This window comes from Ammospiza caudacuta, chromosome 2, assembly GCF_027887145.1.
Source record: "Ammospiza caudacuta isolate bAmmCau1 chromosome 2, bAmmCau1.pri, whole genome shotgun sequence".
NCBI classification, from domain to species: Eukaryota; Metazoa; Chordata; class Aves; order Passeriformes; family Passerellidae; genus Ammospiza; species Ammospiza caudacuta.
The window spans coordinates 29,046,115-29,062,156 of record NC_080594.1 but is presented as its reverse complement, the minus strand read 5'-3'; the positions used below and the strand labels follow the sequence as shown (position 1 = coordinate 29,062,156).

Sequence of the window (16,042 nt, the reverse complement as noted above, 5' to 3'; positions counted from 1 at the left end):
CAGCTGTGTCTGATGGTTTCTCCAGGGATAAAGGTGCCTATTGATCTGCATTTAACAGGAATGCTAACACTACAAACATCTCAGAGGAAAAGTTAGTATCAGTATAGTTTTAATACCTGTTTTACAGAGACCTTGCTCTAAACCATGCTAGATGGGATGGTTTTCCTGCTATGTCCTCCAGTCAATCCTGCAGAGCCAGCAAAGATAGGAAGGAAAATGTTGGAAATTATTTTGCCTTATACACTGTTCCATTGTCTCCCACAGGTTACTATCCCATTGCTAGACCTGTCAGACACTTGCATAACATGTGCCCTTAAACTGGGGCACAGAAGCAATCCCCCTAAGAATGTCTGGACCAAACTTTGTCCCCTTGCTGTGAGCTGGCAGAGGGGGGTATTGTTTGCTGGAGCCCTTCCTTCCTCACTCTATTTCTCCCACTATTATTGTTCCAAGGAGGTTTCTACCAAGCATCCTTCCCAGGAAAATTTGTGCTAGGGCACCTTGGACCCAGGATGCAGTCTACTATGACAGTGTGAATCTGTCCCAGATACCTGCCCTGCAGAATGACTTCGGAACCTGGAAGTTTTTCCATGGTAGAATTTCCTTAATGAACTGGAAATAGTCTAGCTAGGCATAAGCTCAGATCTATGCTCCATTGCAGTGCTTGGTGATGTTGGTTACCCAAGCAGGGTGGAGTCTACTGCAAGCTGCCTCCAGACATTAGGTTGGGTAAATACTGTGTTTGGTTAGATAGACTCTGAACTAGCAAGTGTACCACATCCAGAATGAAGCAGGATACACAGTCCCTGGTGAGGATGGGCAAGACCAGTATTCAAGCATCTTGTTGAGCAGCCAGTTTGGATGCTGTCATATCATGCTGGATAATTTCTATGTTTTCTGTGTTTGCAACTGCAAGCCATGCACTTTCAAGGGCTTTTGAGTGTTTGCTGCAGAGGCAGGTCCTACGGCAGGTGTACTGCCTGCTTCTGTTCCTGCCTCCTCCTGCTGTGAGTCACTCCTTCCTGGGCTGTAGGTTTTGCTGCTGCTCAGTGTGTTGGCTTGGCAGTGTACCTCAGCTCATTCAGGGTGGAAGACATTTCTCTTCTTTAGCACAGGGGGTAGCTTTGGTCCCAGACTCAGAGATGTGAGCCAGGCAAAAGGCACAGCAACTTGTCTTTTCCTTTCATCTCAGGAAAAAGACTGCTCTGCAGTTTCTCCCTCCATTGCCTGCGGTTGCCAGATGGAACACTGTGCTTCTACCCTATTCTGCAAACTTCTGTGTGACCTCATCTGTGCCTCTCTAACAAGGGACCCAAAATGTCATACTGCCAAAGGTATCTTCCCCAGCATGTGGCAGCAGGATTGCTAATTGCGCTGGGACAGGCAGGAGCCATTCCAGCCATTCCCTGGGTTTCCTATGCAAGCTGAATCAGCTTGAAGCTTTATTCTCATTTTCCCCACAGTGACACATATTCCTGCACATTTTCCCTTGAGGTCTGGAGATGCAGAATGCACACAGCTGAGGGTTTCTTTCATCCCTTTCACACCTTCTTCCCTCCTTCCTCCCCTGGCCATTTCTTTCCCTGGCTTGCCAGCACTGCAGAGTGAACCTGTACTCTAGTCTCTACCTTTGGTATCAGGAGTTTGCTGCTAGCAAGTGCTAGCAAGTGCTGATTCTGCTGGTGATCTCTGGAGGAAAGGTGTGGCAGTGAGTGGGAACTGGGAATGTTTTTAACCAACTTAGAATGAGTCAAAGTGCTTAGATTTGCCCATGTCTTTCAGTTTCACTGTATCTGGTATATTCTGAAGGCTCTGTGAAACTTGCAACCCCTCTAGGGCAGCTAGAAAACATGGCAGCATCTGACTCCTCCTTACACCCACCAGGGAGGGCAATGTGTGCTGTGGGACTGTGTCCTATGTGCTTGTGTCATGATGTATAAATTACCTACATAGACTCCTCCATGCTTAGCAGGGAGGGAGCTGGAAAAGCAGCTACTTGGAAAAGCAGCAACAGCAGCGAGCCATCAAAAATGGAATCAGTTCTGTTGCCAGAATAATTACTTGAGCCTAAAAATGTGAAGAAATTCTGAAAGAGCCTCTGCAGCCAAAACATTCTTCTGCTGACTGGTTTGCTGATAGGGGACAGAAAAATGGAGCATCCCTTCTAATTAGTGATGGGAGCTTGCTGCCTCAGGATCAAAGGAGAACGCTGTTTGCTGAATCAAGCCAAGATCAAAGTGTCCTACGTACAGGAAGGGCCCATTCCTCTTTCTGCTGACAGTGGTGTACCCTGCTCATCCTCTGGGCATGCTGCTTACAGGGCTGCTTAATTACTAAGTAAGGAGGCGACTGCAGTCACAAGAGAGGGTGTAATGGCCATTGTAATCCAATTCCAAGAGATGACTCGGTGGTGATCGATTCTTTGTCTCTCTGAAGTCATTAAACTTCTGAATGCTTAGAAAATACCTGGATTGTGTAACTTTGCAGAAGGAGACTTCTTACAACATCCTTTGCTTGATTTTTCTGACCTCTTATGTGTAATTTGACTTAGTAGGCTGTATGTGTGTGCATATATCTATATTTGCATTTATATCTACTCAAGGGAATTGAAGTCCTCATTCCTTAGGCTGCATTGTAAAATACTTATCCCAACAGATATGCTAAATTTGAAATCTCTTTTCCCCTCTCTCCTCTGCCTCCCTCCTCTTGCATTAATACAAACCCACATTTTTGCAATGCCCAATTTTGAAATGTTTAAACACTAATCATTTGGTTGAGTTTTCCTAGTTGGTGTCACCCTGGGCAGACAGGTTTTTAAGTGTGTGTGACTTTGTGTGCATCCATCTGTGTTTTGGGCCACGACTGTTAAACGTGTGGAAGAATGCAGTCACAAAGATACTTGCATAGATGGACAAGTGCATGTGTAAATGTTACATTTTCTGATAGTCTTGAGATGGTGCAGCTTCTGAAGAGGGTTTGGTCTTTGCTCTTTCAGCTGTCTCACTGAGAAAGGAGTCATGTTACAGTACTGCCTGCCCAGTGCTGTGCTAACATACCACCCTACCTCCCTGTTCATGATGCTGGAGGAGGAGTTTGCCTACCTTTCCTCATGCCTTGTTCAGTCTTCCTTGTCAGAAGTGGCTGTGTGTGTGTTTCCCCAGCTGTAGCCCTGCAGGTGCCATTCAGCTTAACAAAATGAGTCCTAAGTGCCACCTGCCTTGTATTCCAAAAGAGCCAAAAAAGGGCCAAGGAGCAGTTTGCATGCCCTGGGCTGCCTGAGGTAAAGGCAAGCCTGAGGAGCTGGCTTGCCTGGTGGTTTAACAAGGCAGAGATAGGACAGTGTGGTGGTGGGGGATTTTGCTCATCATGCAGGCCAGGTTCAAAGCAGCTCCCCTTGACAAGAGAAATGAACGGAGATCTCAGCTACTCCTTAGTGCTTCCCTGCTCCATGGCATTCAAAGTAAAAGGGATGCTGTGGTGCCTTGAAAGGAAAAGGAGATAATGTGGGCTGTAGGGTGTTGCAGCATAAGAGTGGGGTACTGGCAGGGAAAAGTGAATATGTGTTTTCTTTCATCTTTAAAATTGCTCATGAGTACATTGCGAAGTTCTCAAATGTAGCAAAAAGTATTTTTATGGTGAATAAATTATGCGTGTTCTATTTTAGTGTTTTTATTATTCTGCAGGATGTTTACAATCAACTAATAATAAATATTAGGAGTAGGAAGAGGGTGATTAGAAAACCTCATCATCTTGATGACTGAGTGATTGATATAACTAATCCTGCAAAGCAAACTGCAAAGTCTGACTTTTCCAGTAAATTGGAACACTCACACTTATGTAGTACTTTTTCTGAATGACAAGGATTGGAATGTGTGGGTTTTTTATGGAAGGTAAAGTGGAAAGGATAAGGAATGAGACTGAAAAACACACAGTGTTGTTCCAAATTGCATGAGTAGTTTCTTTTCTTCTCATGGAGAGGATCTCATTAAATCTACACTCAACATAACAGAAGAACTTCCCGCACCATGTCAGAGAGGGAGGTCAATCCAATAGATGTTCAAACCATTGTGACTCCCTGCACACTGGTTAGCACATTCATGATGCTAGACTGGATGAGTAGTCATGGCAAGACAGCCTTCAAATTTCAGCCTGCAGAAAAGACAATTCCTTGCTGGAGTCACATTCAGCAAGAGAGATCTCCAAAGTTGACATGGATCACTTCCGGGCTTTGGGCTACTGCCACTGCCTTGCTAGCCATAAGAAAATGAGGAGTCCAAATCCATTCCCAGCCTGTTGCCCACAGACACAGCTGGAAGGCAGATGCCTTGTGATAAAGGTGATGCTTCTTCCTGGCTCTTCCAGTTATTTACTTCTGCTTGCTACTGACAGACTTGCATAGGAGATTGATGGATTAAGGTTCCACCAGCTGTTTCTTATCTGCCACCTAAATCTCTGAGATGTTAGTACTGGAGAGTAACTGTTTCCCTAGGGGTTTCCAAAACATTCCGTATTTTTAAGTGTGTCCCAAGACAATGAGGAAAGTCAGACTCGGGGTGCTTTTTCCCCACAAAGTAAGAAACTTGTGAACTTCACTTGAAGAGGTTAGAGTGAAATTTTATCTGACTGTGTTCTGGAGCATTTCTGAGCCTCCCTGAACTATGTGGGGCTTTGAAGGTAGGAGATGTGGATGGAGGAATGGAAGTTTGGAAGAGGCAGCTGAGTATTTGCCAAGTCCTGGAGTAGTGCAACTCTGGAGCAGTCACTTCAAACACCAGAACACATGGAAGGCTGTTCAGGTGCTAGAATCTTTGGGTTCCCAGCATCTGAAGCTCAGCACTTCCAGGCTCTGGTGCTGCATTTCTACATTAGGCAGTCTGGGAAGGATTTCAGCAGACAAGCATGTGGGGACACTCACCTTTTCCTCAGACATCAGCCTATTTGATATCTTGGTAGTTCAGATAGAAAACTCTTCTCATGAAGCATTTCACCTTCAGCAAACCACTGTCTCTTGGCAGAAGATAGAAATTTTTCAGGCAGCCCTTCCTGGGTTCAGCAAGAGAATAGGCTGGTCTGAAGACAGCACCTGGATGCTAGCAGTATTCTGCTGTTGCCTTGGAGCTTGAAAACTCCTTGCCTTCTTCTCCAGCACCCTCCCACGTGCTTTGAACAAGAAAATGGTGAGCTGTCATAGAGAGATATACCTTTTTATAGTCAATATTTTGATTTTGTGGAGAAAAATGGTTTACAGCATTTTAGTGCAACTTGAAGTGGTGGTGGAGACCCCTTGGTTAGTTTCATTTGACAAGATTTTGGTGGTAGGAACAGAGGTATTTCCCTGTGTGACTTGCAGTCTTAAAATGGCAGCCTTGAGCTGTTGTACGGGGAAGCTGGTGCTTATCAGGCTTTCATCTTTGTGCAGTCTATGTGGAATGCAAAGAAGTGGATGGTAGAAATTCTGGAAAATAAATGAGATTTGACGAGATCTTCCAGTAGCAATAGTAATTTTTCATCACCTAAATAGAAAGGACTGGACTGGAAAATAGTTCAACTTTTAACCCTTTAAATTAAAAATATTGTTAAAATACATCTGGTCTTGCTGTACTTTATGAAGCATAGAAGTTGGAGGAGAACTGTATTTCTTGGTTAATACTGCAGTTTCTTTTTCTCATTCCCTGGTGTTGGGTATCACTAAGAATGATGGGTTTGAAAACATATCTCTTTCTCTTAGAGACAGCTTGGTTGTTCTTATAGCCCTTTACCTGTTGCCAAAAAAAATCACTGCTGTTGTCAGAGGCTCTGAAACTAGAGTACCCACAATTAAAAGGACCACATATCTACATTTGTCTGTAAAAAATGTCTGCATGAGAGCAGAATGATCTGTGAAGAAGGAATATAATTCCTTTTAGACAGATATAGTAGGGTACAGTTGTGTAGGAATGGGATACTGAGTTGTGACCTGCAAGTGTATGGGACCATCTGCAGTGCTTTGAACTGTGTGTCCTTCTCCTGAAATGCTTGAATTGTGTGTCCCTCTCTTTCCAGGTCTGGTGTGTGCCCTGGAGGTGTCAGTCAGCTCAGGGAGTATCCAGGTTGCCCGAGGCCAGACAGCAGTGTTGCCCTGCACCTTCACCACTAACGCTGCTCTCACTAACCTTAATGTCATCTGGATGGTCATTCCTCTTTCCAACGCCAACCAGCCCCAACAGGTAGGTCTTTTCTTACAGGAGCAGGTACTTCCTTGGGGCTTTCCTGCTCCCCACCATATTCTGGATGTAGGCCCTCTACAATGCTGAGTCCACGGTGGTCCCAGAACTTCACTGTCCTTTAACTGCTGAATGTGCTCTCTGGGTATCACATGAATCTGTTTTCTTCAACGTTTTGTTAACAGATGCACATTGTGTCCTTGCCTGGATATGCAGCTGGGGCAAGTGTATGTGATACTGTATTGCTGCCCTGGGCCTCTGGTAGTATGTGTGCTCAAAATAGCACAGGAAATGTAATCCAGGTTTTGGTGTACTGGATATGGAATTTGGAGGGCCTGGGAGTAGCTGCAGTTTTAACTTGTGAAATCTATGTAAAATGTTCTCTAACACATAACTTCTCATAGACTCATTGTCTCTTTTACTTCCCTTCTTATTTTTTCACTGCCTGTAGCTTTTGCAAGTCCATTCTTATGAATACTAGCAAATGAGAGTATATAATGGTGGGCACAGGAATCATAACCTGAGATTTGCTGGTCTGTTTTTTGCCCACATACTCTGACAACAGAAGAACGCCTTTTCTCTGAAATAAATCTTGGGTCACACTGCCCTGATCACATTTTGTATTCAGTGTGAGAACCTGCACTGAAGAAATCTTGCTCCTCAGGGACTTGGTCTGAGCACAGTCTGACTGGCGGAGGCTGTGCAGGTTCAAAGGTTGCACTGCCTGTCATCCAGCTCATCCCAAAGTCCTTCAGTAAACAGTGTCAAATCATGGCAGGATCTTACTGATGGAGACTCAAAATGATACTGTCCACAGATGCTTTTCTTCAAAGTATTCACTGACCTGCTGAGAGCCTCTGCTTCTGTACATTGATCCTGTCCAGGCAGGTAATGACTACCATATGAAGGAGGCTGGTATTGCCAATCCAGCTACACCAGAAGATTTGGGTATCTTTCTGGTCTGTTATGAACATTTTTACTGACATAAAATGGGCTACAGAATGTGTTCCTGTTTTGGAAAAAACACCATTGCTAGGATGTATATTGAGGTTTGCTTATTCAGAGACATTTTACTAACTGGTCCTTTTGGCTTTGGAAGCCCATGTTATGCTTGCTGTTCTTCCTCCTTGCTCAGCTCCTGCAGAGTGTTGTTTGAGCCTTCCTTTCTTTTGCAGGTTATTCTCTACCAAGGGGGTCAGATCTTTGGTGGTGCACCCCAGTTCTATGGGCGAGTGGGGTTTGCTGTGACAATGCCAACCACCAGTGCCTCCATCTTCATCAACAACACTCAGCTGTCGGATACTGGCACCTACCAGTGTTTGGTCAACAATCTTCCCGACCGAGGCGTCAGGAATATTGGAGTCATTGGACTTACTGTCTTGGGTGTGTTTATTGGTATTATGGGGGGAAGGGGGGAGGGGCAGGGACAAGGGGACCTCTGTGCATGACAGTGCATCATGAGCAACACAGTACTGTGTGCCTTTGAGCCCACAGACATCCTGTGGTGAGGAATGGGCTGCCTTATGGATACTGTGGGAGTTTGTAGGGCACATAGTCTTCATATGCAGGCAGTGTGTAATGAAGTTTTAAAATGTGGTGGAGAGAAATTTTTTGGGTGGTATTGTGATATGGAGTTGCAAAGTAGCAGGAATAAAATACGAGGGCATCCCAGAGGGCTGAATGGAGCGTAAGGGGTTTGGTGCATAGCAACAGGAGGAGAGAATGACTTTATATCTTTGCTTCCTTTCCATGAAAGCTGTTAGTTCTGAATGCGCCCATTGATGCTAAATACTCCAAAGTGCATGCCATTATAGGGATATGAAAGCAAAACCAAATCACAGTAAATTTGTCTATAGTTCTGTTAACTTTCACCATCCTTGCTATCTCAAAGACAGAAATATTCACCTTTTTTTCAAGGGAGAGGTCTAAGAGAACTGGGTCCTGTGAAAGTCAGCAGTAGTCTGTAACCCCGATGGGCTGGTGGGTCAGGAATCTTTGTGTGAATTGTCTCCCCCCAAACCATAACGAGTTCTTGTCTGCTGCCTCCTTCTTTGTCCTCTTGACAGCTCATGCCACTGTCCTTGCTTTCCCCAGCAGCACATGTCCAGAGTGAGCCTGCATTCTGCTGTTTGGTCACATTTCCTGATTTGCTATCACCTTCCCCTCTTCTCTCGCAGTTCCTCCTTCTGCCCCGCTTTGCAGAATCCAGGGGTCCCTGGACGTGGGCAGCGATATCACACTGACCTGCAGCTCAGAAGAAGGCATCCCCCGGCCAACATACCTCTGGGAGAAACTGGACAATGTCCCCAAGTTGCCCCCAACTGCCACACAAGGTGCTCATTCTGTTGATTATCCTCTTATTTCCCAGGTGGCAGCCTGGGCTGTCCCTTGTCTGAGCTACCAGAGGTGGCATGGCTCACTGAGCGTCTGCCATCATTTGCATGGTCCCTTTATTGGAACGAAGATTCCTAAAGCCCACGGTGGACGGGGTACCCTCCAGAGGCCACTTCAATTTTTGTGGGTTTTTCTGGTCCAGAAACATGTTCCCCATTGAAAAACAAGGATTAGGTCGAATGGAAGAGAGAGAGTGTGATTTCTAGATTTTGGCATGTGGCTGGAAATTTCAGCTGCCAACCCACCTGCATTTTAAAACAAATGAAAGGCTTATAGAATGGAAGTGGGTAAAAGAGAGGCAGAATCATCCTGGGGAAATACAGCCAGCTTCTCACAGTTCTCCATGAGGAACTGATGCCACAGTTCTCCAATAAATTACTGCCAGAGATGCTTTTCAGATGCATAGAGAAGCAGGGCTCTGATCAAACTGGTGTTTCCCAGCCTCAAGTCCCACTCTTAGGTTTTCTTAGCCTAGGTGTCCTGATCAAATACTGACAGCTGTACTTTTGCCCTTTATCTTGCTGTATTTTAAGAATATGCCACCTTTCAGTTTCATGTAATTCAGGAATGAGGAATATTGGCAGAGCAGGAGATGGGGAGCCCAGAGATGGGAGAGTAGGGGTTCTGCAGAGCAAGACTGAATTCAACAAGTAGATCTGGGTATAGGTAATTTTGCATCTCTTTCTTCCCCATTCTTACACAATGCTGAGAGTCCCAAGCTTTCATCTGCAGAAATTCCTCTATAAGAAGAGAAGGAAACATGTAGTGTAAGCTCCTTAAGGCCTAATCTTGTCTCTGTGTGTGTATGTGCACGCACAATGCTTCCATCTAAAGGTTATTTCCTAATTTATTTCTCTCTTAATAGTCTCACACCAAAATTCTCTATTTACTGGCTTTGCCTTTTCATGGTTTTCCTCAAGCGGGGGAGGGATTTAAATCCTTCTTTTCTCTCTGACTAGACCAAGTCCAGGGCACTGTCACTCTCCGAAATATCAGCACTGTGTCCTCAGGTCTTTACCAATGTGTGGCTTCAAATGCCATTGGAACCAGCACTTGCCTTCTGGACCTGCAAGTCATTGCACGTAAGTATTTTGCCAGGGGAGGCTTGGCCACCTGTTTCTGTCTTGTGACAGTAAGGTGTGTAACCATGTTTGCTGTGAGCTACCACATGCCTCTCCATCAGAAGACAATCATGCCCTGGAATGGGAACATTGCCTCTCTCCCCTCCCAAGCCACGCAGTTTCATGTGCTTACAGATGGCCACAGCCCATCCCTGATTTCTTCTTCATGCTCTGTTCAATCATCTCCACAGCTCACCCACGGAGTATCGGCCTGATTGCAGGAGCGGTGGCCACCGGTGCCGTTGTGCTCGTTGTTTGCATTGTTTTGGTGGCTGTAGCACTGTTTTACTGGAAAAATAAACACAAAGAAGAAGAAGAGGAGGAAATTCCCAATGAGATAAGGTAAGGGTCAGGGAAAGCTGGTGATGGGGGACCTCCAAGCAAAAGCTGTAGCTGACAGGAGTGAAATTGGAAACCTCATTTTTGTTAATCCTGGGTGTGTTCCCCCAGGTCAGATGCCCATATATATCCAGAAAATGGAGGGAGAAAATGAAAGATAGTAACAATACATTTTCTTTTCAGTATTGCCTCTAATGTCTTTAATCCTTCTGCCAGCAAGAGGGATGGGACTTCATGTTGTTAGCTCTGTAGGAGAGTGATGTGGTGGGAATTCTGACCCATAATGCCAGATACTGCTATCACTGCCAGCAGTGATAGCTAAAAAACTGTGGAGATACAGCTGTGATATTCTCCAGTCACAGAGGTTACAGTCACAGCTATCACTGTCTGGCACTGCCTGACTTTCTTTGAGCATGGGTCATTTGCCTCAGTGGCAAATTTGGCACCGGAAGCACACAGGACCTACACATAGGTAGGTCCCGCAGAGAAGGACGAGTGAACAGGCCAAGGAGCAATGCTGATTCACATTGGTGCTTGGATCGATGACCCCAGCATGGTAGTTAAGGGTGGGGGTGTTGGACAAGTGGGCCAGTGTCCTCCTTATGCCCTCACATCTTCTTCTTCCCAGAGAGGATGAACTGCCACCCAAATGCTCCTCTGCCACAAAGACATTCCACGCTGATGCGTCCTCATCAGAGAACGACACCCTCACCTCCTCCAACACCTACAACAGCCGCTACTGGAACGACCCTAAAGCCAACCACGCCACAGACTCCTTCACCCGCTTCAGCAACAGCAACGATGCTCACCAGCCCCCCTTCTCCCGCTCAGGGAGCACGAGTGCCCGCCCCGTCTATGCCAACGGCGGCCACCCGTCCCCGGCTCCCCCTAAGACACTGGTGGTGACGGCCAGCACGGCGCCGTCGCCTCAGGAGGTGATCCGGAGCAACGGTTCGGTTGGCAGGAAGCCACGGCTGCCACACACCCGCTCCTATGCAGTCAGCCAGGCCACGCTGGAGCGCATCGGGGCTGTGCCCGTCATGGTGCCCGCCCAGAGCCGGGCTGGCTCCCTGGTGTAGGACCGTGTGGGTGGCTGAGAGCTGAGCAAGGGGCCTCTCATCCCCGGTGGGGCAAAGAGACCCTACTCCTTCCTGAAAGTCAGTGAGGCGGTGGGGGGGTCACACACTTCCCTCTCCACCTGCCCTCCCCTCTCGAGGCTGCTGCCAGCTGGTGGGACAGCCCTGGCCCAGCCGCTCTCCCCCCAGCTGCTGGAGCTCCTCGTGCCAATGGACACCACAGATGTGCCAAGGCCAGAGGAGCAGGGAGGTCGGGATGTGCTCCCAGGCTGCTGGGCCCCAGCTGGGACATGCACTCGGGCCTGACCCTGGGGGGAACTTTTGCTTTTATTTCCTGTTGGTTTTGTTGGGGACTGATTCCATCCATTTGGGTCTTTCAGGGAGGCTGGGGAGATATATATATATATATTATTTTTTTCCATTGTTGTTGCTGTTTTGTTTCCAAGAGGATGATGACTTGTGTTGGGGCAGGGAAGGCTGCGCAGTCCCAGCTTCCCATGGCCCTGGCTCCACTGTTGGATTAGGGAGTACTGTGCACTGGGGCTGGGTGTGAGGAGGCATGGGACAGGCCGGAGGGGAGATGAAGGCACAGCCACCAGCCCAGGCAAGGGGATGGTTGGGTGAGGGTGTGGGCCAGGAAGCATTTGTCTTTATTTTTTGCGGTTCTTCCCCCCACCTCAGCACACACAGACACACACAGGCACACACACAGACACAAGCAGATCCTCAGACTGGGTGTTTCTCCTGCACTAGGTTGGAGTGCCACCAGAGCCCTGTTTATAGCTGTGGAGGATGCAGCCGTCTGAGCATCTTTCCCTGAGACACTCAGTGCAGGGCAAGGCTGCACCACTGCTGCTGCTGCTGAAGCTGCTGCTGCTGCTCTAGGGCTTGGATCTCTTTTTTTCCTTTTTTTTGGGGTGTTGCTGGGCTTATTCAGGAGGCAGAGAGGAGCAGGGTGGTGCGATGGAGCACCAGGCAGGTTCAGGAGGCATCTGTTGCCCCTGGGCTGCTCTGATTTGGGGCAAGTGACTTCAAACCCCACAACTTTGATGTTTGCATGGTGGATTTTATTCATCAGGCTATGCAGGGCTGGGCAGCATGGCAGGGCTTGGAGCCTTCACAGAGAGGCATCAGAGTTTTCATTCCTGCTCTCCCACGTGCACAGACATGTTAGCAGGATTTGTTTCCTGCTTTAGAATGCAGAGGCTTAATGAAAGCCCACACACTATCTCTCTGCCTCTCCCACTTCCCTCAATGTCCTGGGACTGGGTACTGGTGGCATCTGCCAGTGGCCCTGCCATCTCCTTGCAGCCTGGCAGGTGGTTTTGGCTGGCACCTCTATTTTTTCTATTGCAACTAAATAGCCTTAATCAAAGCCAAGAGTTGAAACCTCTGAAGGAATCTGATGCCATTTGGAGGGCTGGACTGAGGGCTGGGATTTCCTCTGCTAGAGAGCGCTGGTTCAAAGAGGCCACACCTGGATAGGTGTTTTGGCCCTCCTGCATAGCACCAAGCCTTGCACAGGCAAAGGCAGCAATCACCTCAAAAAGCACCAGAGCCCTCCCAGGTCTGCTCTTGGAAAAGCAATGTGGGGAGTCACAGGTGACTTCCATAGTTCTCACATTGGAAAAGGGTCTGTTTAAGCCAACAGACTCTTCCTCATCCCCACTTTCCTTGTCCCGGCACGGCTTTACTTTCCCTAGCAGTGCACAAACCTTGGGCAGGGCCTTCTACCTGAGCAGTACAAATGCAAGCACAGACTCTGAGGAGGAGGAGGGAGAGGTGAGGGCTGGGTTCCCACGTGGACACAGTGGCTTTTTGGGAGACTGGGAGCTCCCAAGCAGCACTAGGTTTGAAGCTTGGCTGAGATTTTGTGCCTTCTTTTCTTAAAATAATAAAAAAAAAAAAAAAAGGAAAAATGAAAGAAAAAGGAGATAAAAAATCCAAAATCCCTTCTTTCCCCCTCTACAGCACTGCATCCAGAATGTGTGCAAAACCCCCAGGTGGTTACTCTGTGTGTGCACACATTTCACTGGTGCAGTCCAGTTTCCTGCCTGTCTGCTCTCTTTGCTGCTGGGTGGTAGGATTGATGGGGGAAGAAGAGTGGCTTTAGAAACCCTAATGGGGGAAGGAAAAAACCCAAAACAATCAAAGAAAAGCCCAGACACATTCTCTCTGCTTTTGTAACAACCCCTGTGTGACATTTACAGGAACACTGCCCTCAGCAGGCACCCTCCTCTACTGGGAAAGCTCTTCTGGTTCCTACCCTCCATAAGACTGTTTGCTCCTCTTTCTTTGTTCTTTCTAATTGTATAAAATTCAATAAAATTTTATTCATATAAAAAAAAGGATTTCTGCCTGCCTGCTGCTGCTTTTTTCTTCCTCCTACCTAATTCTGTAACTACAATGACTTTGGCCATTAGTACTTATCCTTGATGTGACTGGCAGTAGGCAGTGACCGTGCAGCCGAGAGCTGAATGTTATTAGGCCAGCCTATTTGGTAGTGAGCTCTGGTATGAGAGCCTTGTTTTTCCCATTCATAATAGTCTGACACATTGCCCTTGAATGTACAATTTCCCAGGCTTGCAATGTCGCTACTTCTCTGGACAAAGGTGAGTTTTATTTTCTGTCTTTTGGCAAGGGAGACCCTATGCGGCTTTGAGTGATGTGGGAAAATGTTTTTTATAATTGTCAAATTTTGCTCTTGTATTGGCTTTCCAATCAAAACCATAGCATGTTTATCCCAGATTCAATATATAAGGCAGTCGCTGATTTTCTTGGGCATTTGAATAAGTTTGATGGGGGAAAAATATTAGGAAATAAACAGAAATGCTGGTCCCCACAGACAGAGCATGTGAAATTTCAGTCTCTGAGCATTCACACTCTCAGAGCATTAGGGCACTGCAAAGAATACACTTCTTAGTCTGTATCAACAGCTGCTACCAGAAGGTTACAATTAGGGCAACCTGATGTTTTGCCAGGGATTTTGCATTTTTCTCTCCATGTTTCATTTTCCCTATTTCTTCTCTAAAATTTCACAGATATTCTGAGAGTGATTATTAAAACCAGAAACCTGCAGATCCAACAGCAGTGGTAACTCAGCCCTGCTGCCCATGCATCATGTTCTCATTCCTGGGTATTTTTCAAAACCTACTTCCAAATGCTCTTGTAAATGTGTTTTCAGCTATAGACCTTACTGTAAATAAGACAGCTGCATTGCCATTTTCAGGAAGTTGTCATAGGAATCTTAATGTTTCCATTTATCACCTTTTGATTGTGCAATCTTGATGTGACATTAGTAGCATCTTCACATTTTATTCCCATGATAGCCCTGTCAGTATTCTGCTACACTATCCATCCCTTGCTACTGGTTTGCTCCTTACATCATCCTTCTGCATGTCTTGTTGATCCAGAGCAGGATTTCCTGGGATGCAGGATGGTTTGCTAGGTTTGTGCAGCACCTGGAATGCTGGAGTTTTAACCTGTAAATTGTGCCTAGTGAAGTGTTGCTGCAACACAAATAACTGAAGAAAACAATACCAGTTAGATGACTTGACAGTGCTCCAGAGTTTTAATTTATCACTAAAAATCAGAGGTTCAAGCTATTGCAGCAGTAAGTGAAAGTCACCATTGAAATGGTCGAGTTTGCTGACAGCCTTCAGTTTCAGATGTGCCACAGAGATTGTCCATCACATGCCATGGATGTTGCTTTAAATGTTGGTACCTATGGCTATGTCACCTTCTACCAAAGAATTCAGAGAGGAACTTGTTCTGAAACAAGGATTAACTGTACTTTTGAGTGCTGAGACAGAAATAACCATGAGAGGATGCTTCACACTTTAGAAGTGGATATCTTTTTAGAGGCTGGTGTAGATGAGAGCTCAGTTAAAAATATTTGGGAAAACTGGTCTGCAGACTGCCAGAAGTTTTTTTTAACTTACACAGCTTTTGGACTCATATCTGCTGATTCAACTGAACTAAAAAAAATTAAAATTATTCAGATGCATGCACTTCAACACACTCTTGCTGAAACACAGATGAGTTTCCAGCGGAAACCAGTCGAACAGATGGTATCCTGTCCAAAACTGCCTGGTTTCCCTGTGAGGATGGGGGATGCTCAGGACATCAGTCTTTCTTACATCATGGTTTAGGCCCTCATTAAGAAGACATCAAATCGGGGTTGCCTTAGATGACACCCAGGAGGTAATTGGGTGATTGATGGTACTGGGCACAGGAAATCAAACACATATTTTTATATTGGAGGAATGTTCATCATTATCATGGTTTCATCAAGTACGTTGGTAAGCTCTTCCAGGTTACTGGATTTTTCTTGAAAGCAACATTTGGCATCCCAGCCTCATTCACTTCAGGCATGCAAGTGTCTCTTTGTGTCTGCACTCTAACCTGGATCTTTCCGGCCATGGCACTGGTTTGTGAGCAGGTGGATGGGTCTGTGCATGTGTCTGCCAGCACCAGGTGAACCCAAAAGGGTTCAGCAGATTCTCTTATGATGGTCTTGAACATTTCTAGCTTGTGGAAGACCGAGGAAGTACATGCCTTTCACAAGTTCACTTCTGAGCAAACCCAAGCGCTTATGTTAACTCATGGCCCCTGTTTACCAGAGGCCTGGAGCAAAGCTGTTGTCAGGTTTCTCCATGACTGAATTGCCTCTCTTTCTGTGCTCTTTCCAAGGGCTGCTGGCTATTCTGCCTGCAGCTTGTTTTCCTGATGCCAGCAAAGCAGTGTTCACTCACTATGCCCTTGTTACAGTCTGCTCTTGCCATGAGAAAGGCAAGAGGTGCTGGTGAGGATCAGGAATATGGGTGTTGAGAGAGGGAATGCAGTGTCACTGAGCTCACTGAGCCACGGGCTCTTCTTGGCTGGGGAGTAGATGGACATCAAGGACAAA

At 46.4% G+C, this 16,042-nt stretch overlaps 1 protein-coding gene across 2 annotated transcripts in view; it reads left to right on the top strand.

Annotated features, from left to right (window-relative positions):
- The window catches only part of IGSF11 (immunoglobulin superfamily member 11), a 125,603-nt gene extending 112,537 nt beyond the window's left edge, over positions 1-13,066 (top strand). For both annotated transcript variants that reach the window (XM_058799930.1, XM_058799929.1), the window contains exons 2-7: positions 6,043-6,206; positions 7,379-7,586; positions 8,381-8,536; positions 9,557-9,679; positions 9,910-10,060; positions 10,686-13,066. In XM_058799930.1, coding sequence (XP_058655913.1) covers positions 6,043-6,206; positions 7,379-7,586; positions 8,381-8,536; positions 9,557-9,679; positions 9,910-10,060; positions 10,686-11,136 — 1,253 coding nt within the window. In that variant the 3' untranslated portion in view covers positions 11,137-13,066. The remainder of the gene's footprint in view (positions 1-6,042; positions 6,207-7,378; positions 7,587-8,380; positions 8,537-9,556; positions 9,680-9,909; positions 10,061-10,685) is intronic.
- Positions 13,067-16,042: the final 2,976 nt, after the last annotated feature.